The 17,335-nt window shown below is 39.9% G+C and overlaps 1 protein-coding gene across 5 annotated transcripts in view; it reads left to right on the top strand.

Moving 5' to 3' along the window:
• The window catches only part of LOC144200484 (nck-associated protein 5-like), a 74,937-nt gene that overhangs the window by 5,265 nt on the left and 52,337 nt on the right, over nt 1-17,335 (top strand). For 3 of the 5 annotated variants that reach the window (XM_077722680.1, XM_077722721.1, XM_077722735.1), the window contains one exon: nt 13,886-13,959. In XM_077722680.1, the coding sequence (XP_077578806.1) occupies nt 13,886-13,959 (74 nt within the window). Of the gene's footprint in view, nt 1-5,129; nt 5,256-7,769; nt 7,788-13,885; nt 13,960-17,335 lie in introns of those variants that run through there. The other 2 variants (XM_077722691.1, XM_077722698.1) reach the window with 2 other exon arrangements.

Raw genomic sequence — 17,335 nt, 5'->3', positions numbered from 1 at the left:
AAATTAGGGTTCAGTGTCTTGCCCAAGGGCACTCCAACAGTGGGCAGTCATAGCCAGGAATCTAACAGCTGACCCCCCAGGATGACTTACAGGATTATAATATATATACAGTGTTCCCTCGGTCATCGCGGTTAATGGGGACCGGGACCACCCGCAATAAGTGAATTTCCGCGAAGTAGGGATTCCCCTTCAAAAATGCTTAATTTAATTGTTTTTTTTACCCCCCTGTATACAGTACACCATAGAGAATACGGGTAGAGAGAGTGCAATTCATGTTGTAACAAACAAACAGTAAAATATGTTGTCTCAATGTAATATTTGTATTTTTAATTTTTCCCAAAATAAATTCGCGAAGCTTTGAGTCCGCGGTGGCTGAGCCGCGAAGTAGCGAGGGAACACTGTAATAGGATTGCTTTTGTCCAATCAAATGTCACCCTGTACAATGTGTGTAACAGAAGTAATGGCCAACATAATTTTGTGTTCTTGACCCAATCACCCCCTGGCCACATGGCCAACATTTCAGCATTTTATGTTTTCTGATTGGTTGGTCCGAGCAGATTTGTTATTTCAGCAAAATTGATGAACAAAGTGTTAAAATGATGTAGCGAATGACATATATGATTAGCCATGTTATTAAGGCCTGTGTCTTTTCAAATGTTTCATGAGTTTGTCATAGTTTTTTTTTTAAAGTAAATAATCATTTTGAAGTCCTCCGGCTGCTGTGCACGGCGACATTTTGTGCTATTTTATGGTTTGCAACATGATCGTAAAAAAACTGAAAAGTCCCAATGGGATTTTCTGTATCCTGAGAGAACAGATGAATGAGAATATTCACATGTAACATAATAGGGGTGGTAAAGGTGGATTAGGAGGCCCAGGTACAAAAATGAATAACACACCAACAGGTAAAAAAACTGTCTCTTGTAGTTTAGGAGAGATTATATATACACAAAGGTTGAGTGTTCACAGCCACGGACAAATAATTAAACCATGTCAGTCCCTCATTAAAATCCAACCCTCGGTACAATATGTAACTACGCACATGTGTGCGATTTGTGGAAGGCAACAGAATGACAAGCAGTTATCAGGGGTGGAAACTTATTGTGGCCAGGGGTTAACTGAAGGTGAATCCGTTTGTAAGTGCCTCTTAAAATGTCAAGTGCAGCCATGCACTGTGCTGTGTCACATCTGCAGCCCCTAGCCATACACACACCCCTTCCTCACGTGTACATATGAGAATGCTTTGCTGCACGGGAAACATGAATCACCGTTTGAGTGTAGTTGTGTCTGCAGAGAATACTGCAACCTGAGATTTATTGTTTCCTATTCCCTTGTCAATAACCAATCCCATTCCAAACAATGTATTCACGCCAACTGTCTAGTTTCAGTGTGCATGATAACTTGATATAGTGTCAAAATAAAAGTAGGTCGTAATACCGATACATTTTTATGTTTCCACGTAGTGCACCCAATTGGACACTGATCTATCCCCCCTGAAAGACTTTGATTATATTCAGCATATTTTGCCAGAATCTGGATAAAGCTGAAGTGTATTTAGAGATTCATTTTCGGTCTTTCAACCAAATTTGTATGAATGAAATATAAAATTGTGATGATGCTGGAGAAAGAAAATCCCTTCAATCCAGGTTAACTCAAATACTGGACATGGGCTATCAAGCACAAAATATAAAATACTATTTGTGTACTGATGTCAGGAAGTTGTGCCCTTGGTGAAAGGAATCACTATGGAATAATACCTTTCAGACCCTTTCTATCTATTTGTGCTAAGTGGACAACTGGTTTACACGATTCTGCAGTTGATAGCTTTACGTGCTTCCAAATAGGTGACCTACGCGAGCATGTGGGAGGTTTTCCATTCATAACAACTATATGTTAACTGGCCTTAACCCAGGCTGCTAAAAAAATGCTTGATTTTCATTTATTGTTTTTGAAGTTTTGATACAAAATGCACATTTATTAGTCTGGTTATGACCAGCATAGTAAACTATGGAAGATTCCTAGTATTTTGCAGCTCTGGATAAAACACAAGTACGTACCAAATGAATGAATACATTGCATATTCAAATATGGCATAATAATCAGTTCAATCATGAAAATGGCGAGCTGTACGCCAAAGCATGCCATATTGTAAGGGAATGTGAAGGTGACTGTTATAGGCTGCAAATAGAGCCAGAAGTGGGTCTTCTTGCAACATTTAGTTCTGATTGCAATCAAGAAGAGCAAATTTTTGAGGAAGATGTGAATGAAGTGTACTCTGGGGTATTTTATTGATGTGTAATACCATGCTGTTTCCTTCTTTTCTGATAGAAGCTGAGCTGGGCACATTGTGTGATCTGAATTAGATTGTACAGCTCGGGAAGAACCCAGTGCAGGCACAGAGTATCTGGGACACAGTCAGAATTACATAAGAGCTGTGTTGCTGGGTTGATTCCATGGCACTATTTATTTTTATCGCTGGGTGTCCGCCTGTGGTCGAGACGCTTGTCGTTACGTGGGGATGTGCACGGTGAGCGGCTGCCAGTGAGATTTAAACTAGGTCACTGATAAAGTGCTGCCGGGGGTCAAGCGTGGACGGAAATGGTTCGATCGACCAAAGTTCTATGGAAGTGAAAAGCGTTTTTGTCCATAATATACCATATGATGTTGAAATTGTGGTGAATTTGTGGAAAATGGTGTTTGAATGAATTGCATTAACCCACACATAGTTGTGAAAGACAATTGTAACCAACTTAATTAGTGTCATGTTTTAAGGTTGGCAGCATGGAGAAGTTGAACACGGGATGCAGAAAAAAGGCGGCGAAAATTGCTCGTGTTAAGATTTTAATGACAAAAATAGTGGAGACAAAAGTGTCAAAATAAACCCGGAACACGCATACCCACAAATAGGGCAAAAAAACATGACTTAATGGGCGGGAAACACAAGGTAATGGTAGCAATACTCCCACGCTAGACATCACCAAACACTTTCCTTATATACACACACAAGGGTTAATTACATAAACTCAAAACAGCTGGCTACGAGGGGAGGGGAAAACATGCACACACATACATACCCACTAAAATCCCAAAGAAAACGTGACAAATAGATTTGAATCTGTCGTCACTGAAACTCTGGAATTAAATTCAGCTCAGTTTGTATGCTTCTGTGTATTTGCATGCTCGTTTCTGGTTCATAGAAAGTGAATCAAATATTAGGATTGGATGACGCTGCGAGTACCAAGCAAATTTTTGGGGGTTGAGGAATCACCCCTATTACGATTCAAATGGTAGATAGATTATATCAATTCCTCTATTTTGTACTCCGATCAAATTCAAAATCAGCTGTTCAATCTTGCCTATTTTTCTTGATTTCACAATAATGCTATTCCACAAAATATTGTTGTTACAGCAAGATCTATTCATTAGAAAGTCATTTCAATGTGGATTTTTAAAGTTTTTAGTAATTTGGTCATGTTAATGTTGCAAGGCATTGTTGACATGGAATAAAAAAAGCTATTGAAGTGAAGCCAACCAATCCAAATGTAGTAATGTGAAGTAACTGTTCCTGTTTGCATTCTCGGTAGTGTCGCAGTGACGAATACATTTCCTTAAGGCGTGAAGTCATTAGCCCCAGGTCGGCTAAAACGTTATTCCCCATGTCCTTGCTCGTTCTGTTTTATGCTTGCTTTATCTTCGCAACCCCCTGATATGTGCGGCATGCACCAAAGCTGAGAGTTAAGGCATAACATGAGGATTAATGGAAACCACTCTGTGGGATGATGGTGAATGGTAATAATCACAAGAGCTTCATATTAATGGATATGACATAAACTTCACCAATATCTTTTGCCAAGATTATAGGGCTACCATGCCTTAATGACCTGGAAATGAATCACACTTTAATTCCTGAGCCTGTGTACCAGCCGTCATCATGACTATCATGCAGGTGACGTACAACAAATACCCAAACGGACAGCATTTGTAGCCCCTCGCCCTATGAACGCCGCTTAGCATTTTAGTTTGTCTTTCACTTCACTGGCTCCCACCCTTCCCATTCAATTGTAAAATTGCTATAACTGTCATGCTGGTTTTGAGGTACGACATGTTTTTCAATCTTACATGATTTGCTTTCGCCCCTTGGCTATGCTTATATTACAACAATTTAATCCAAGTCTCTCTCATGTGAACATAACACGGGTTTCACAATTTTTAGTGGAGACTACAGGTGATTGCAAGTGTTACATTTTGCTTCGGAATGATGCCAAGTTTTCTGACTGACCTGGTTTTCCCTGCTTGGCATGTGTACCCACGCCTCTGCCTACCATTGAAATCTCTGATCCGTGTTCCAAGTTGCGTGTTGCACCTACAAATCGGTTAATCTCACCTACTTTAAGTGTCTGTTATCCTCTATGGTTTTTTTTACATGAATTACTGTCCTAAAAATTGATTTGTTGGAAAATCATTTGGCCTGAATCAAGTGCCTGTCTTCCTTGCACGATATCTTTTGACAACACAACAGTTCAAAAGTTGTTGTTCTGACTTGAAAGGAATGACTGTCATTAGTATTTGATTGCTCTCATCTTAATTTCCAAAATAATAATATCCAACAATTCTGAAAGAGAAACCAGCGATCAAATATAATGCCATTTAATATTGTCTACCCCTAAGGTTTTATTCATCAGTGAGGGGAAAATGGAGTGAAATATATAATATAGCTTGGTGAGACGTCTGCAGTTATTTGGAGTCTACATTGGTCCGTCTTGGTGAAAAGGAACTGAGCTGAAAGACGAAGCTCTCAATTTACCGGTCAATCTACGTTCTTACCATCATCCATGTTCACAACCTTGGATAAATGGAAGAAGATGAAGATGTTATCTACTTCCACACAACACACAAACACACTGCTCTTGAAACATGAAAACACTCAAGGCATACACTCAAAGATGATTAAATATTGACAACAACTCAACCGGCCTAGTTGAGGACAGACAAGATTTCAGACAAAACACTTGGCGTCCTGCTGCATCATGTCTACACGGTCACTTATATATTCACACACCAACACACTGCAAAACACACATGCACGTGCTGTGGTATACAGCAGCTGAGACTCTGCCAGGGCAGAAGTGGGGAATGATGCATAAGAAGAGGGAGCATGCGGCGAGAGGGAAGAATGAGGATGAGTGAGGATGAGCCTGTTTTCTGACCACACCGACCCCAAGATCAGGAAGGTTCCCCTGCTTGAGCAACTGGCGGTGAGTGTCATCTCTCCATCCCGTCTTTTGGGACGCGGTAACTGGGGCAGACCAGTCGGCGACCTGGCCTATCATCAGGGTGCCTTCCAGTCAGGGCAAATTTATTAGCGCTTAGCTTACGTTCTGCCAGACATGAATAGGATATGGGTTGAGATGTTGGTGGAGTGGAGTACGAAAGAGGATGCAGAAGCAAGTGTGCATGAAAGTTGCTATCAAGCAGTATTTAAAATGTAGTAAAGACACAGTTTTCCCAATATGCAATATTTATATGACTGGAGAGCAGTGATGTTACAATGATTCAACTGAAGCTATCTGATCTTATACACCATGCACTGTGTGCAAACTAAACCATATCTGTTATACCATATGTAGGTCACTTGCAGCCAAGCTGTGATGCAGCTAATTATGCACCACATTCTCACTTGTTCTACATCTTGACAAGGCTGTATGGATTTAGGGAACTCAGCTGCCATCTGTGCACGTTGACCTGAAGTCAGGACTGTGACTGACATGGTAAAAGCATGTTGGGAGAATAAAACTGGTCCATTTTTTTTCTCGTTGCCATGTTTATTGCACAAAGCTCAATGAGCAAGAAGTGCTTATTGGATTGCAGCATTGCAATGATACAGACAAGTCTTTATCACTCCATATATCTTTTAGCTAATTACATTAACAGGAGCTGAATGGCGACTAATGGCTCATGACGAGATAGGGAGTCAAACAAACAGCTAACAACTGGCGAGCCATGTGATGCATGATTGAAATTTTCCATCCTATTTCACTCTCTCATGCCCAGATTACCTCGTGAGAGCTCCCTCTCCCAAACTTTAACGTACTCACACATGGAGACTGACCCATCAAGCCTGAAATACTTCCGTGTAGCAACATACATCACAAGTATTGCCATCTTTGCTGATGTTGTATTTCTTCAGAGCCTGGATCAAAATGAAGCTGCATCAGGCCTCCAGAGCCGTCCATCCATCTTGCTTTTACTAGCAATCCAGCAAAAGCTTTATGTACACTAAAGGTACACGTGATTGCAGATATTTATGTCTTCCATGTGTTGTTTGGCACGCACTCCAACTCATCTTCAGCTGGCAAAAATCAAAGCTGTCTTGAAAACACAGTAACAGGATGACCCCTTTAGCACCAACTGCCTCCATATACATAGATCATCTTTTCCTCTCATGCAATACCAGGTGTTGTAAAATCGCAAAAGAGCTACTAAATTTGAAGTTGAAATCTTGAATACATTGGACTTTGTTGAGTGGAATTGTGATAATATGGTATATCATTGCAATTCATGTTACTCTGGGTGACAGTATATTATGGCATGGGATACAATGGTCCTCCACTTTGTATTGTAAATTACAAGTATCTTGAGGATTACATTGCAATCTGCTACCTAACTTTATGCAAATATCCCCCAGCTGCAAGCTGCACCACCCTGCTGCTTCCTGACACACGTACACACACGCCCATGCACGCACACACAAACACTCACATGCCCTTGGGACAGTCATGGGAGGCCTATGAAAAGGATGCTGAGATGATTAATTAACTCTGCCCTGGTTTTGATAGCGCCTTATTGGCTTTAAACACACTGTGTTTCTGCTTAGAGCTTTGCATAGATTAGCTCTCCAACCACAACACACACACACACTTCCAAACTATTGAAGTCAGTTTATTTGCTGTTTGCCAAGCTGAATGCATCATGTTGCTTGTTAAGGTTGACAGTTTGTTTAAGCTATTGTTTCTCATAAGTGGAAGATGTCAACACTTTGGCTTGGATAAAGTAACATTATTGACCATTAGGCTTATTAAGAATGACTATGAACATTGCCTTTCAGTTAGCTGTGTCCATATAGAGTGAATAAATGAATGAATTATATCCATATAAGCTTTGAGCCTCAGTAAGTCTTGTGCAATTGCATGTTTGCTATCAGTGGAAATATATGTGACTCCTCGTGAGCATCCCTGGGGTTGGAAACATTTAATATGGTTGCCCACTGTATATGTGTCTGTCCATTTGTGTGTCCCCTCCAGCTGTCCCCGAAGTAGCCCTGACCGAGCGTCCCTCGGGCTTGTGTACTTTTTCATTGGTGACAGCTTCAAAGGGCCATTTGCACAATACACTCCTGCGTGTCACCCTCAGCCAGGGAGAGAGAGAGCGAAGGCCTGTCTTTCAGTCACACATTGGGATGTATTGTGCCTTGGCAATCACCTGCTTACATGGATGGAGTACGTGTACGTTTGCATATTTTTTGATTGAGTCTGTGCAGCATTGGCTTGTGTCGCACTTAGTCAGAAAATGGTTTAAATCCTGTCTGGCGTGTTTGAAAGTGGTTATTTTCATAGCAGGAACCACTCCCTTAATTTCTTTCCTAAGTGCTTTTCTGTTAAGGAGCAGCACTGAGGCAAGGTAAGCAGAGACGTCTGTCTTGACTCAAACGTACTGCCTTTGCTGTGTAACAAGCTGTTGCAGGGTACGTTCTTTTGTACCTTCTCTAAATCAATCTCCAGTTTTAGCAGGTAAGCAGTCATTATAGTTTGTTGTTGTTTAAAGCAAAAAAGTTCTTGCGATAATGGGGGCAGGTGAAAGCAGAAATATTAAATGTTAAGACCAATATATATATTCATATATATTGATGTGTATGTATATGTGTACATATATCAGCAAACACTTATTTATTTATTAATGTATTTATTACCTTTTTATTTATGTCTAAAATGTATTTTCCTGTGTCTGTATTCACTCTTGCCACTGTGACAGTGAAATTTGATGAATAAAAATAATTCTAGGTAAAATATTGTACTGCGAGGGCAGGTTAAAAGTAAGTGAAATATTTCTGCTTGGTCGTGAAAATGACCTAGCCCGCCTCGTCTATAAATAACACTTGTCTTAATAGAATGGGAAGCTTGAACAGAAAAAGTGTTTGTCAGTAGTTGATTTTAGCTATATATTCTTCAGTCATTTGGAGTTGTTTGGTCATATACAGTACAGAATACAGTATTTATCACAATAATTCTAGCAGAAGAGAGGGCAAAAGGTGTGTATATCTTTTCAATCTCCACAGTCACACTGTAACTAATTTATGTTTATGTTTTTGAGCAACCCCAAAACCAAGCTTCTGTCAGCTTTTTTTGCACCTGTTCAACTGTGTGCCTGTGTGAGTAAATATAGCATATAAGTAGAATAAAGTGTACATCCTGGACCACATCTTTTGAGTATAGTAAAATAATTACACATGGGCCTTTCCTGATTCACTTTCAGAGGACACAACATAAGCTGTATGCCTCCCATGACTCTATAACTCATGTTTATGGTGATGCCCTCGTAGCGCTTGCTGGGTTTCTGGCATGCTCGCATGCAGCGAGCAGACAGAACTGTGATTAGGATTTTATGAGGCGGGCCAGGGCCCCAGGTGAACACTTTAAATGGGGGGACGCTCTTTGTGGGATGGGGTGATGCTCAGCGCTTGATTATGTAGAGGCAGTGGTCAATGGTTGTCTTTGTACATGGCCGCAGCGGTCACGCAGAGGCAATTGTGAGTACCCAAGGGCTCATACTGCGAACTAACATCCATCTGGTGCTACAGCTGGAGAAGCCAGTTTAAAATCAAGGCTTCCAATAATTCAAATCTAATTTCTTTCTGTCTTCTTTTTGCATAATGGCAAGGCATTGGAGTTCGTGGGGGACACTAGCTAAATTATTTAATCAATAACACTTCGACCGACTTCCCTCAACAGAATACATGGCCAGACTCCAAAATTGAAGACCCTCATTACAGTATGGTCCGTTTCCTGGTTTAACATTGCATGAATGGCGCGAGGGTTCAGTGGACTCCGTAAATAACCCAACCCCATGTGGATGGAGCAACTTGTGACCTACAAGTGAACAATGCAGAATGCCCCAGTGTGTGGTGCACAATTCCATGGCAAACAGCTCATGCTGAAGGTAATGCTTTCAGGGGTAGAGGGCATCTGATGGGCGAGCCATTGTACACCCTTAGAAAGAAGCCACTACCTCACTTCAATCAGCCTGTTGGCCAATGCCGCTTGAGAAATAGCTTCCAGAGGCTTCAGAGAATGGAGAGTAAATCGCTAGAAGGGGCTTTTGGTTGGAGGTCAATGGGGGGGTTGCCCCAGATAAATGGGTTAGCTGAGTAAACATGTAGTAATGATAGAACAGTGCTGTTTTTGTAAGAGCGAATAGCTGTCCTAAGCAAAGGAAGTTTAGGTATATTTTCCCATAGCAGTGGCACGATTACCTGATTGTGATGTTCTAGGACCTTCAAGAAAAATGATGGTTTGGGACATAAAAGATATTGTAAATCAGGTGGACTTGCTTGAAGTGGGAAGAGTTATCAATGGAATTAACCATTGACACTCCACTGACAAACATGTTTCACTACCAAGTTGAAAAGAAGTCTGCTGATGTAACCCTGTTTGAGAGGGTTAATGAGAACCAGCCATGATGTCAAATTCCTCGCCAGCACGCATCTGGAAACATTAAAACTGGTGTAGCCGCTAAAAATAAGACTGCACATGAGACGATAACAAGGATTTTGTGCCATTAAGAGTGTAAATTTGGCACGTTTATGGCACTGAATTCGCATTGGAATTCCAAGATTGCATTCTAAGCAGTTCACTCTGGAGATTTAGTGCAACCTTTGCACTAAGATAGAATGTACAGTATGTTGCAATTTAATAATTCTGCTGTGACAATAAAACAAAAGACCATTTGATAAATGCATACCAAAAGATGTAAACCAATTCATGTATTATTTAACATGAAAAGCTTACTGGGAAGAGCATTATTTACAGTTAGACCTGAGGATTGGGGGTGGGAGAAATTTACAACACCCACATATACATAGTTTATTTCTAGGTCTCTCCATTCAAGTTTAAACCTTTTGGCCTAAGCCAGGAATCCACACACCTGGGATTTTTAGAATCCCCCATACTCTTCAGCAAGCAGATGAGAAATAATTCATGGCGCAAGGATTAATCATCAAACTTTATCTTGTTGTTGGGATCAGAGGTCACCGCAACTCACCCATTTCTTATTATGAATTACTAATCACAACTGCAACATATCCAGCATTGTCAGCCATAACGGGAAATCTAAAAGGCTGGAGTGGTACAGATCGTGCAGGTAGGTATGTAATAGTCAGCATCTGTCATTCACTTTATTCAGATTGTGGACACTTTCATAAAAAAAGGGTTAGAAATTCCAACGCAGGGAGTTGGGTAAAGTTTGAGCTGATGTAAATGTACTCCAGAAGGCTTACCATCTGTTTGACACCTGGGTCGACAGGCTTGGTACAAAAACGGCTTGAGACAATCAATCAGACTTTGCTTTAAAAAGCCAAAGGCTTTGATAGAGGTCAGTTGTGAATCTTGAAAAAAGATATGCTTTACGTTTTAATTTCTGCTGCAAATTTGCATTTCACGTTGGCTTGTCAAGACTTATTTGGCGACAATTACACAGGACTTTGAATCAATATTTGCTTTCTATAGTTCTATACCACTTATGATCACGTGTACCGCTGGCTGGTCGTACCCATTGGCAGGGAACTTGGAGACAAACACCACAGATGTTTTTGGAAAATTACACAAGCCCAGGGGAGAATATGCCCTGAAATCTAGAAACAGTTTACCCCAAATCAAAACTGTGACACTATGCTATCCACCCATTTGCTGTGCTGCCTTAGTCTGACCCCCAAAATGTGACTGCTAAGTCAGGTGTGTCGTCTTCCTGTCAAATGCTAAACAGAAGCTCTACCTCCCACTTGTGAAAAGGCAGACATCTGTTTGCCATCACTCAGCCCAGTCTGCCCTTTTCCTCCTTTATCACTTTCCCCTTCATCTCATTTCCAAGTCATGATTGGAATGCTGAGATGGCGTCTAAGTTTGGGTGCAAGCAGCAGTCAGCAGTCTCATGTCCAGGCTCTCTGACCATTTTCTCTTTGTAGCGGATAAAGCAGCCAGTTCACCTCAGCCCCCATGAACTCCTTGCCCCACCCAACTCTCCTGTTTCCTTTTCGTGTCTTTCATCACCAAGCCCCCCTATCCAAAATCTCCCGCTCTCCCTACACCTGGCAGAATATGAGCCCCTAGACGACCATAAAACCTGGGCTTGTAAAACTGGGGGCAAATCTGCACCCCTCCTGTCAGCATCCAGAGGGAGGTTCTACACATATTTTTTAGGGAAAAACACATAAACACGGACCATGCTCATAGTTTTATCTGGGGTGAATTGGGCCATTACGTCAAATCATACAAGGAAAAACACAGGTGTTCCTAATGACTCTATTTCAAGTGTGGCTTTGTTAACACAATTACTAACAGCATCATGTTTCTGGCACCAGCTGATTTGATTTATCCATAATATTTAATAATGACATGTCTACAAAAGTGGTGATATCCATTTTGGGTGAATGCCACAGGTTTTGGACACTTCCACTCCTTAGCCTCTTTTCCAAATTTCCCGTTTGTGGTTTGCACCCTGAACAGTTTCACCACTGTTCTCTTTAGGCATGAATAGAACGCTCTGTGCAACTCAAAGAGCCCGATAAAGACCCAAACACAAGGGGGGCTATTTTGAGAATTGCTGGTGGCTTATGTTTGGAAAGATAATCTGTCAATGATTCTTGAGGGCGGTGAAGTGTTGATGTTTGGGCTAGGGCCCAACTGAAGGTGCTGCTAGAGTTGGGACATCAGATAGCCCAAACCCACTGAAGAGGACAAACAGGGTCGTTTTTGTCTCCAAGGTAATCTGTGTTGGCTGACTCGATGGCATTTGGGCCGGATAGGCAGGAAGAGAATCACCAGTGAACTGGAAGCATTTGTTCTGTGCACTTCCACAGCTGAATAAGGCGACTTTGTCAAGCCGCTGATTGAACTTCCTACGTAAAATTAAAGCGATAGAACCCTCACGTTAGGACCTGCAAAGTAGATGTAACTTTGTGATATAAAAACTAAGCTTCGAAACTATGGTTTTAAGTCTTGTCATTTCTTCTGATAGGTTACAGCAATTTTAAGGAAGCGTAACCGATTGTAGTCCCTCATGCTTCGATTTCACAGTTGGCTAATTTTCAATTCATAAACCATATCAGGCCCGGCAATGTTTGGGTCTTATTATGGACAGCGGAGGTTTGTTCTCCATTTGGTCCCCAGATACACACACACACACATATTTTGCTTTCTAGTGCCAGAAGAATTGCCTTGCTGAGGCGTTCTTCTTTCTTAAAGCTGCAATTTAGAGTTTGGCTTTAGAAAACAAGAGACAAGTCCGAAATATCCCAGCCGGCCGCTGCAGCTGGGGTTGACGGAATAGAAGGCACAGGTCATAACATGCTATTGTCTTTCTGACCTTTAAGTCCTGCTTATTTTGACCACTTACTTGGACATGATGAATGGTACTCATTTTTAATGAAATCAAAACCCCACAACAATCTTTGAATTACTATCTTTCAGTTGGCAAAAGGTAATCAAATGTAGAAGGGTTTAATTTTTCGCTAATCATTTGGGAGACACATGATCTTTGACAAAGCCCAATATTTCTGACACTGGGCAGTACATTGCTCACCAAAATGTGTTGATTATGTTGAAATTAATAAATGAAAATGCCTTGCACATATTCAAGATGAATCTGTCCAAAGGGTAGTTGCCCAGAATGTTTGTGGTTTATGCTCGTGCAAATTGGCAATTTCTGGTCCGTTTCAAGTTATGACAATGAATAGTATTGCATTTTGTTTGTTTGTTTGTTTGTTTAATTGCAAGAATACACACAATTTCCACGACTGTGGTCTAACCACGTCTGGTAGGAATTGGTAATCTTACCTGTCTGTTAAAATTACTGTGATGTCTGCATAAATCTGTTTTCATTTATTTTATATCCAATTAATAGGGAAATACAGTAAAGTGAATTTTTTACCACAAAAATTGTAACATTGAAATGGTACAGTGTGAACAGTGAGTAAATGTCTTTAAAAGGCTGGATATCTGGAGTTTTTCACAACTTTTTTTGTCATTTAGTACACTTTCTTGTAGAGGTAAAAAATTACCATCAATGATGACTTTTTAAGATCTGTCTAACTTCAGCGCAAAATTGTCTTGAACATAAACTTTTAAACATGGCTAAGATAAAGTTTGACCATGTCCAGATCCACAAGTGCTTTAGTGAGAATGGCAAATGTTTTTCTTCTTGTTTTACAAGCTGTCCGAAATATAGCCTGCACAAAGGTGTACTACATTGCATTGCATACGTGTGCAGTGCTTTTAAAGACGTTGAATACCCTCCACATGACAACTAATACAGCATTCCTAGCATTCCTTCATGTGAGCTGAGGATTGTTGTGGTCCCCTGTCATTAGGAGTGGGCTTCTTAATGACAGCACTGACTCCGGCACCCTTAGTGTGTGTTTGATGTAGCCGGCAAATATTTTCCCCAGACATGGGTCTTTATAAAGCAGTTGAAATGATTATGGGATTGTGCTGCTAATGGGTCATGGGCATTTAAGCCCGGGCAGTCATTTTGTTTTACAGGGTGATCTTGTTCAGTTGTTTGTATTTGATTCTTAAAATCAATTTGAGTCTTAATCATTTATGTTTCTTTTTGACAGGAATACATGGATGACAACCTATGCATCGACGACCTCATCAAACAGCTTGAGGAAGAGCGCTGCAATGTTTGGAAGTAAGACCTTCTTAAAACTAAAAGGCAGATGTTTAATGGATGAGAGACATGAGCAGCTGGCGGTAATCCATTTCCAGTCAGAGGCAGCAGAACAATGTTATTTGATTCTAAGCCTTGACAAGCTTTTCTGCACATCTCTCTCAAAAAGATGCTTTTTGTGTCTGGCAACAATGGGTGTGGGAGCTCAACTCTGGGCTCAGAGTGGGGTTGACTTGGGTTATTTCTCATGGAGAAGATTTTTGAGGACAAAGAGGGTGTGGCACTGATGAAGATGCCAAGCTAATGACCTTGTCACCTTGCTACTTCTAGACCATACTCCCAAAGACATGAGGCAATTTTTTCTGAAACTTCACGCTTTTGTGAAAGGAGCTTCTCTCCATCTCAATGGAGCTATATCCCCGTGGCCCAAAGTAATTTTCCCCTTGAGTAAGCAGAGAGAGGCTGAGGTTGAAGGGTCTCTAGACGGGTGGATGACCACTAACCAGCCAGCCCCTTTACTTGGTGAGGCCAAACCTCAATAAAGGAAAGGGATGCGTAAAGAATGACCCTTCTGTCCATGTTGTCCGCACCTCTATTTAGACACCCGGGAGTCATCGTCAGTGACCTGATGGTTTCTTAGCACGATTACAATGTCCTCACACTTGTGAGGTCTGTCTGCTGTGTGTTTTTAAATAGGCCATGAACTTTGTGGCTCTCCTAGTTCACAGTGAAACTTGACTGCATCTTTTCCTGGTTTCCTAACTGGCCAGGCAATAACTATAACACAGTCAAAAGGTCTCTTCACTTTTACATTTAGTGTGAAAGAAGATAGAGTTTACAATTAGAGCTTTAATAAGATGTATATGTTGTGTGCTCTTCTCTGTTTCCAGAGATTTGACTGCATTTTTCCATATATATATATATATATATATATATATATATATATATATATATATATATATATATATATATATATATATATATATATATATATATATATATATATATATATATATATATATATATATATATATATATATATATATATATATATATATATATATATATATATATATATATATATATATATATATATATATATATATATATATATATATATATATATATATGTATGTGTATATGTATGTGTATGTGTATGTGTATGTGTATGTGTATGTGTATGTGTATGTGTATGTGTATGTGTATGTATATGTGTATATATATATATATATAAATTATTATTTTTTATTATGTGTATTCCGTACACATAACCATGCAAATTTTAGCGACCATCCAACCCAGCATTTAGTCAAATATGCTGGATTGATGCTTTTACAACATTTTTTTATATCATTGTTTTCTAGTCCAAAAAATAAAAAGAAAAGGGACAAAACACACACAGTACCCCTCATTAGCTAGCACCACTCTGCGTAGTAGACGTTTCCCTCTGAACCCAATGAAGCTCATCAATCCATCAGGCCCTTACATTCTTCTAGTCCTATACTTCATGACCTAGTGACCCGGTGCATTCATGTCAATCGTTGTACCGTATTATAGTGTATTTCCACACTGGTGGAGTACAAAGATTGGACAATTATGGCTTCTTTTTAACCCTGATTATTTATAGGAGTCTCTGTGACCATGTTCGACTTTGTGCAAATTTAAGTAAGCCTTTTCAATATGCCCTTAAAAAGGTGATTGACAGTTTGTTTATTCATCACGTATTTCAAGCAGCTGCTGAATTGTCAGCATCCAAAATCAATGCACAAGTTGGATGGGGCCACTCCCACTGTTACTTGTCCATTCAATGTGATTTTGTTTGTGAAAAGTTAAAAAAAAAAAGATCTTTGGCACAGTGCCAACCCCAGATAGTGAAACTCCAAATTTGTATTTTTTTGGCATATTTCCGTTAGGCTTGGGTATTTTTGGCATGAGGCTAATTGGATATCTATTTATGTATATGTCTAGGTACACTAATTGTGATTTTATACAATAAAACAAATCTTTAGAGCCAAAATGATTCGCTAACTATTTGGTTCAGTTTGGAAGTGATATGCTTCGATATAGGGATATATATGAAATAAAAAGGATAGCATTTGATACCCCACGGGGAAAAAGCCCCCCCCCCCTTTTTCTTATCTTATAAAAAAGCCAGAGAAGCCATTTAAAAAATTCTCAAACCAACAATTACAAAAGGTATGTGAAATGCAATTTATTTTTTATTCATAACCCTATAGCAAGCAACAGCATCTCGGGTAAAGAACACTGACATAAAAAAGAAGGATATATGTACTCTCCAGTGGTTAGCACGTCAGTTTTACAGTTCTAAGATTGAGGGTTCAATCCTCAGTGGGTTCCGACCATAATGTGTGGAGTTTGCAAGTTTTCCCTGGGCTTGTGTGGATTTTCTCTTTCAATTGAAGAAGCTTGCTATTAATACGCTCTGGTTTCTTATAAAATCGGATAGATTAGGTCAAGTTATTCATAATTTTAGCTTCTTTCCACTTTGTTGGTATTATTTCTATATTTCTCGGAAAGAATATGCCTATTAAAGAAATAAATATTGATGCTTCATGGACCAAGACATAATGGTTAAGACAATTTGTTATGTAATAAACCATCTAGATTAAAGCATTTTTACGCAAGTTATTTTCCCGCTTTTGTGCTTAGCTGGTGTTACCAGAAGTATTTGGAAAAGGGCCTGTTGACGCAGATGGTGTTTCATCCGCGACAACTCACACGCCATTTTAGAGAACAGTGTCAGGCTAATGAACCCCCCTTAGAGTGACACCAGCCAAAACTAAATTAGCAATGACATCTGCTGCCCAATAACTGTTTGTCATAATTTTATAGAGCCAGATAAAACATAGAGGTCAGATCAGATGGGGGCTAAAATAAGGAATTATGGGTCGTGAGAAAATATCTTTATTGAGAAGAATTCCCCTTTTATTGACCATTCCTTTAATATTCCACATCTGTCCATTTCTAGCTCTTCTTCTCCAGTAATGCAGTTAAAAAAATATATTAAAAAAATAAATAAAAAATATAAAAAACCTTTCAGGAATGACCTTGTGGCTACGAGGGCATGCTCTTTGAAGAAAATCTCGTGAGTGTTCAACAAAGAGGCAGCTTTGAGCTGGGAAACAGCTTTACTCAACATGACCATACTGACGATACTACAAGGCATATATGGCTGGCGAGATGCCTTTCTGCTGCTGGCGGCCATCTGAGCATAATAAAAGAGCCTAATCTTTCGTCCAAGTATGTAGTGAGCCTGTTCTTTCGAAAAGGAGGTCTGTACTTTTGAGATTCTGAAGAACTGTTGGGCTATACTGTGTGTTAACTTTAAGATCCAAAGAGCTCTCACTCCAAAATGGTATCTTCTAAAGGTAATCAC

Source organism: Stigmatopora nigra, chromosome 1 (assembly GCF_051989575.1).
Source record: "Stigmatopora nigra isolate UIUO_SnigA chromosome 1, RoL_Snig_1.1, whole genome shotgun sequence".
Classification (NCBI taxonomy): domain Eukaryota; kingdom Metazoa; phylum Chordata; class Actinopteri; order Syngnathiformes; family Syngnathidae; genus Stigmatopora; species Stigmatopora nigra.
Note: the sequence above shows the minus strand (reverse complement) of the source record. Positions and strands in the feature narration are given on the sequence as shown.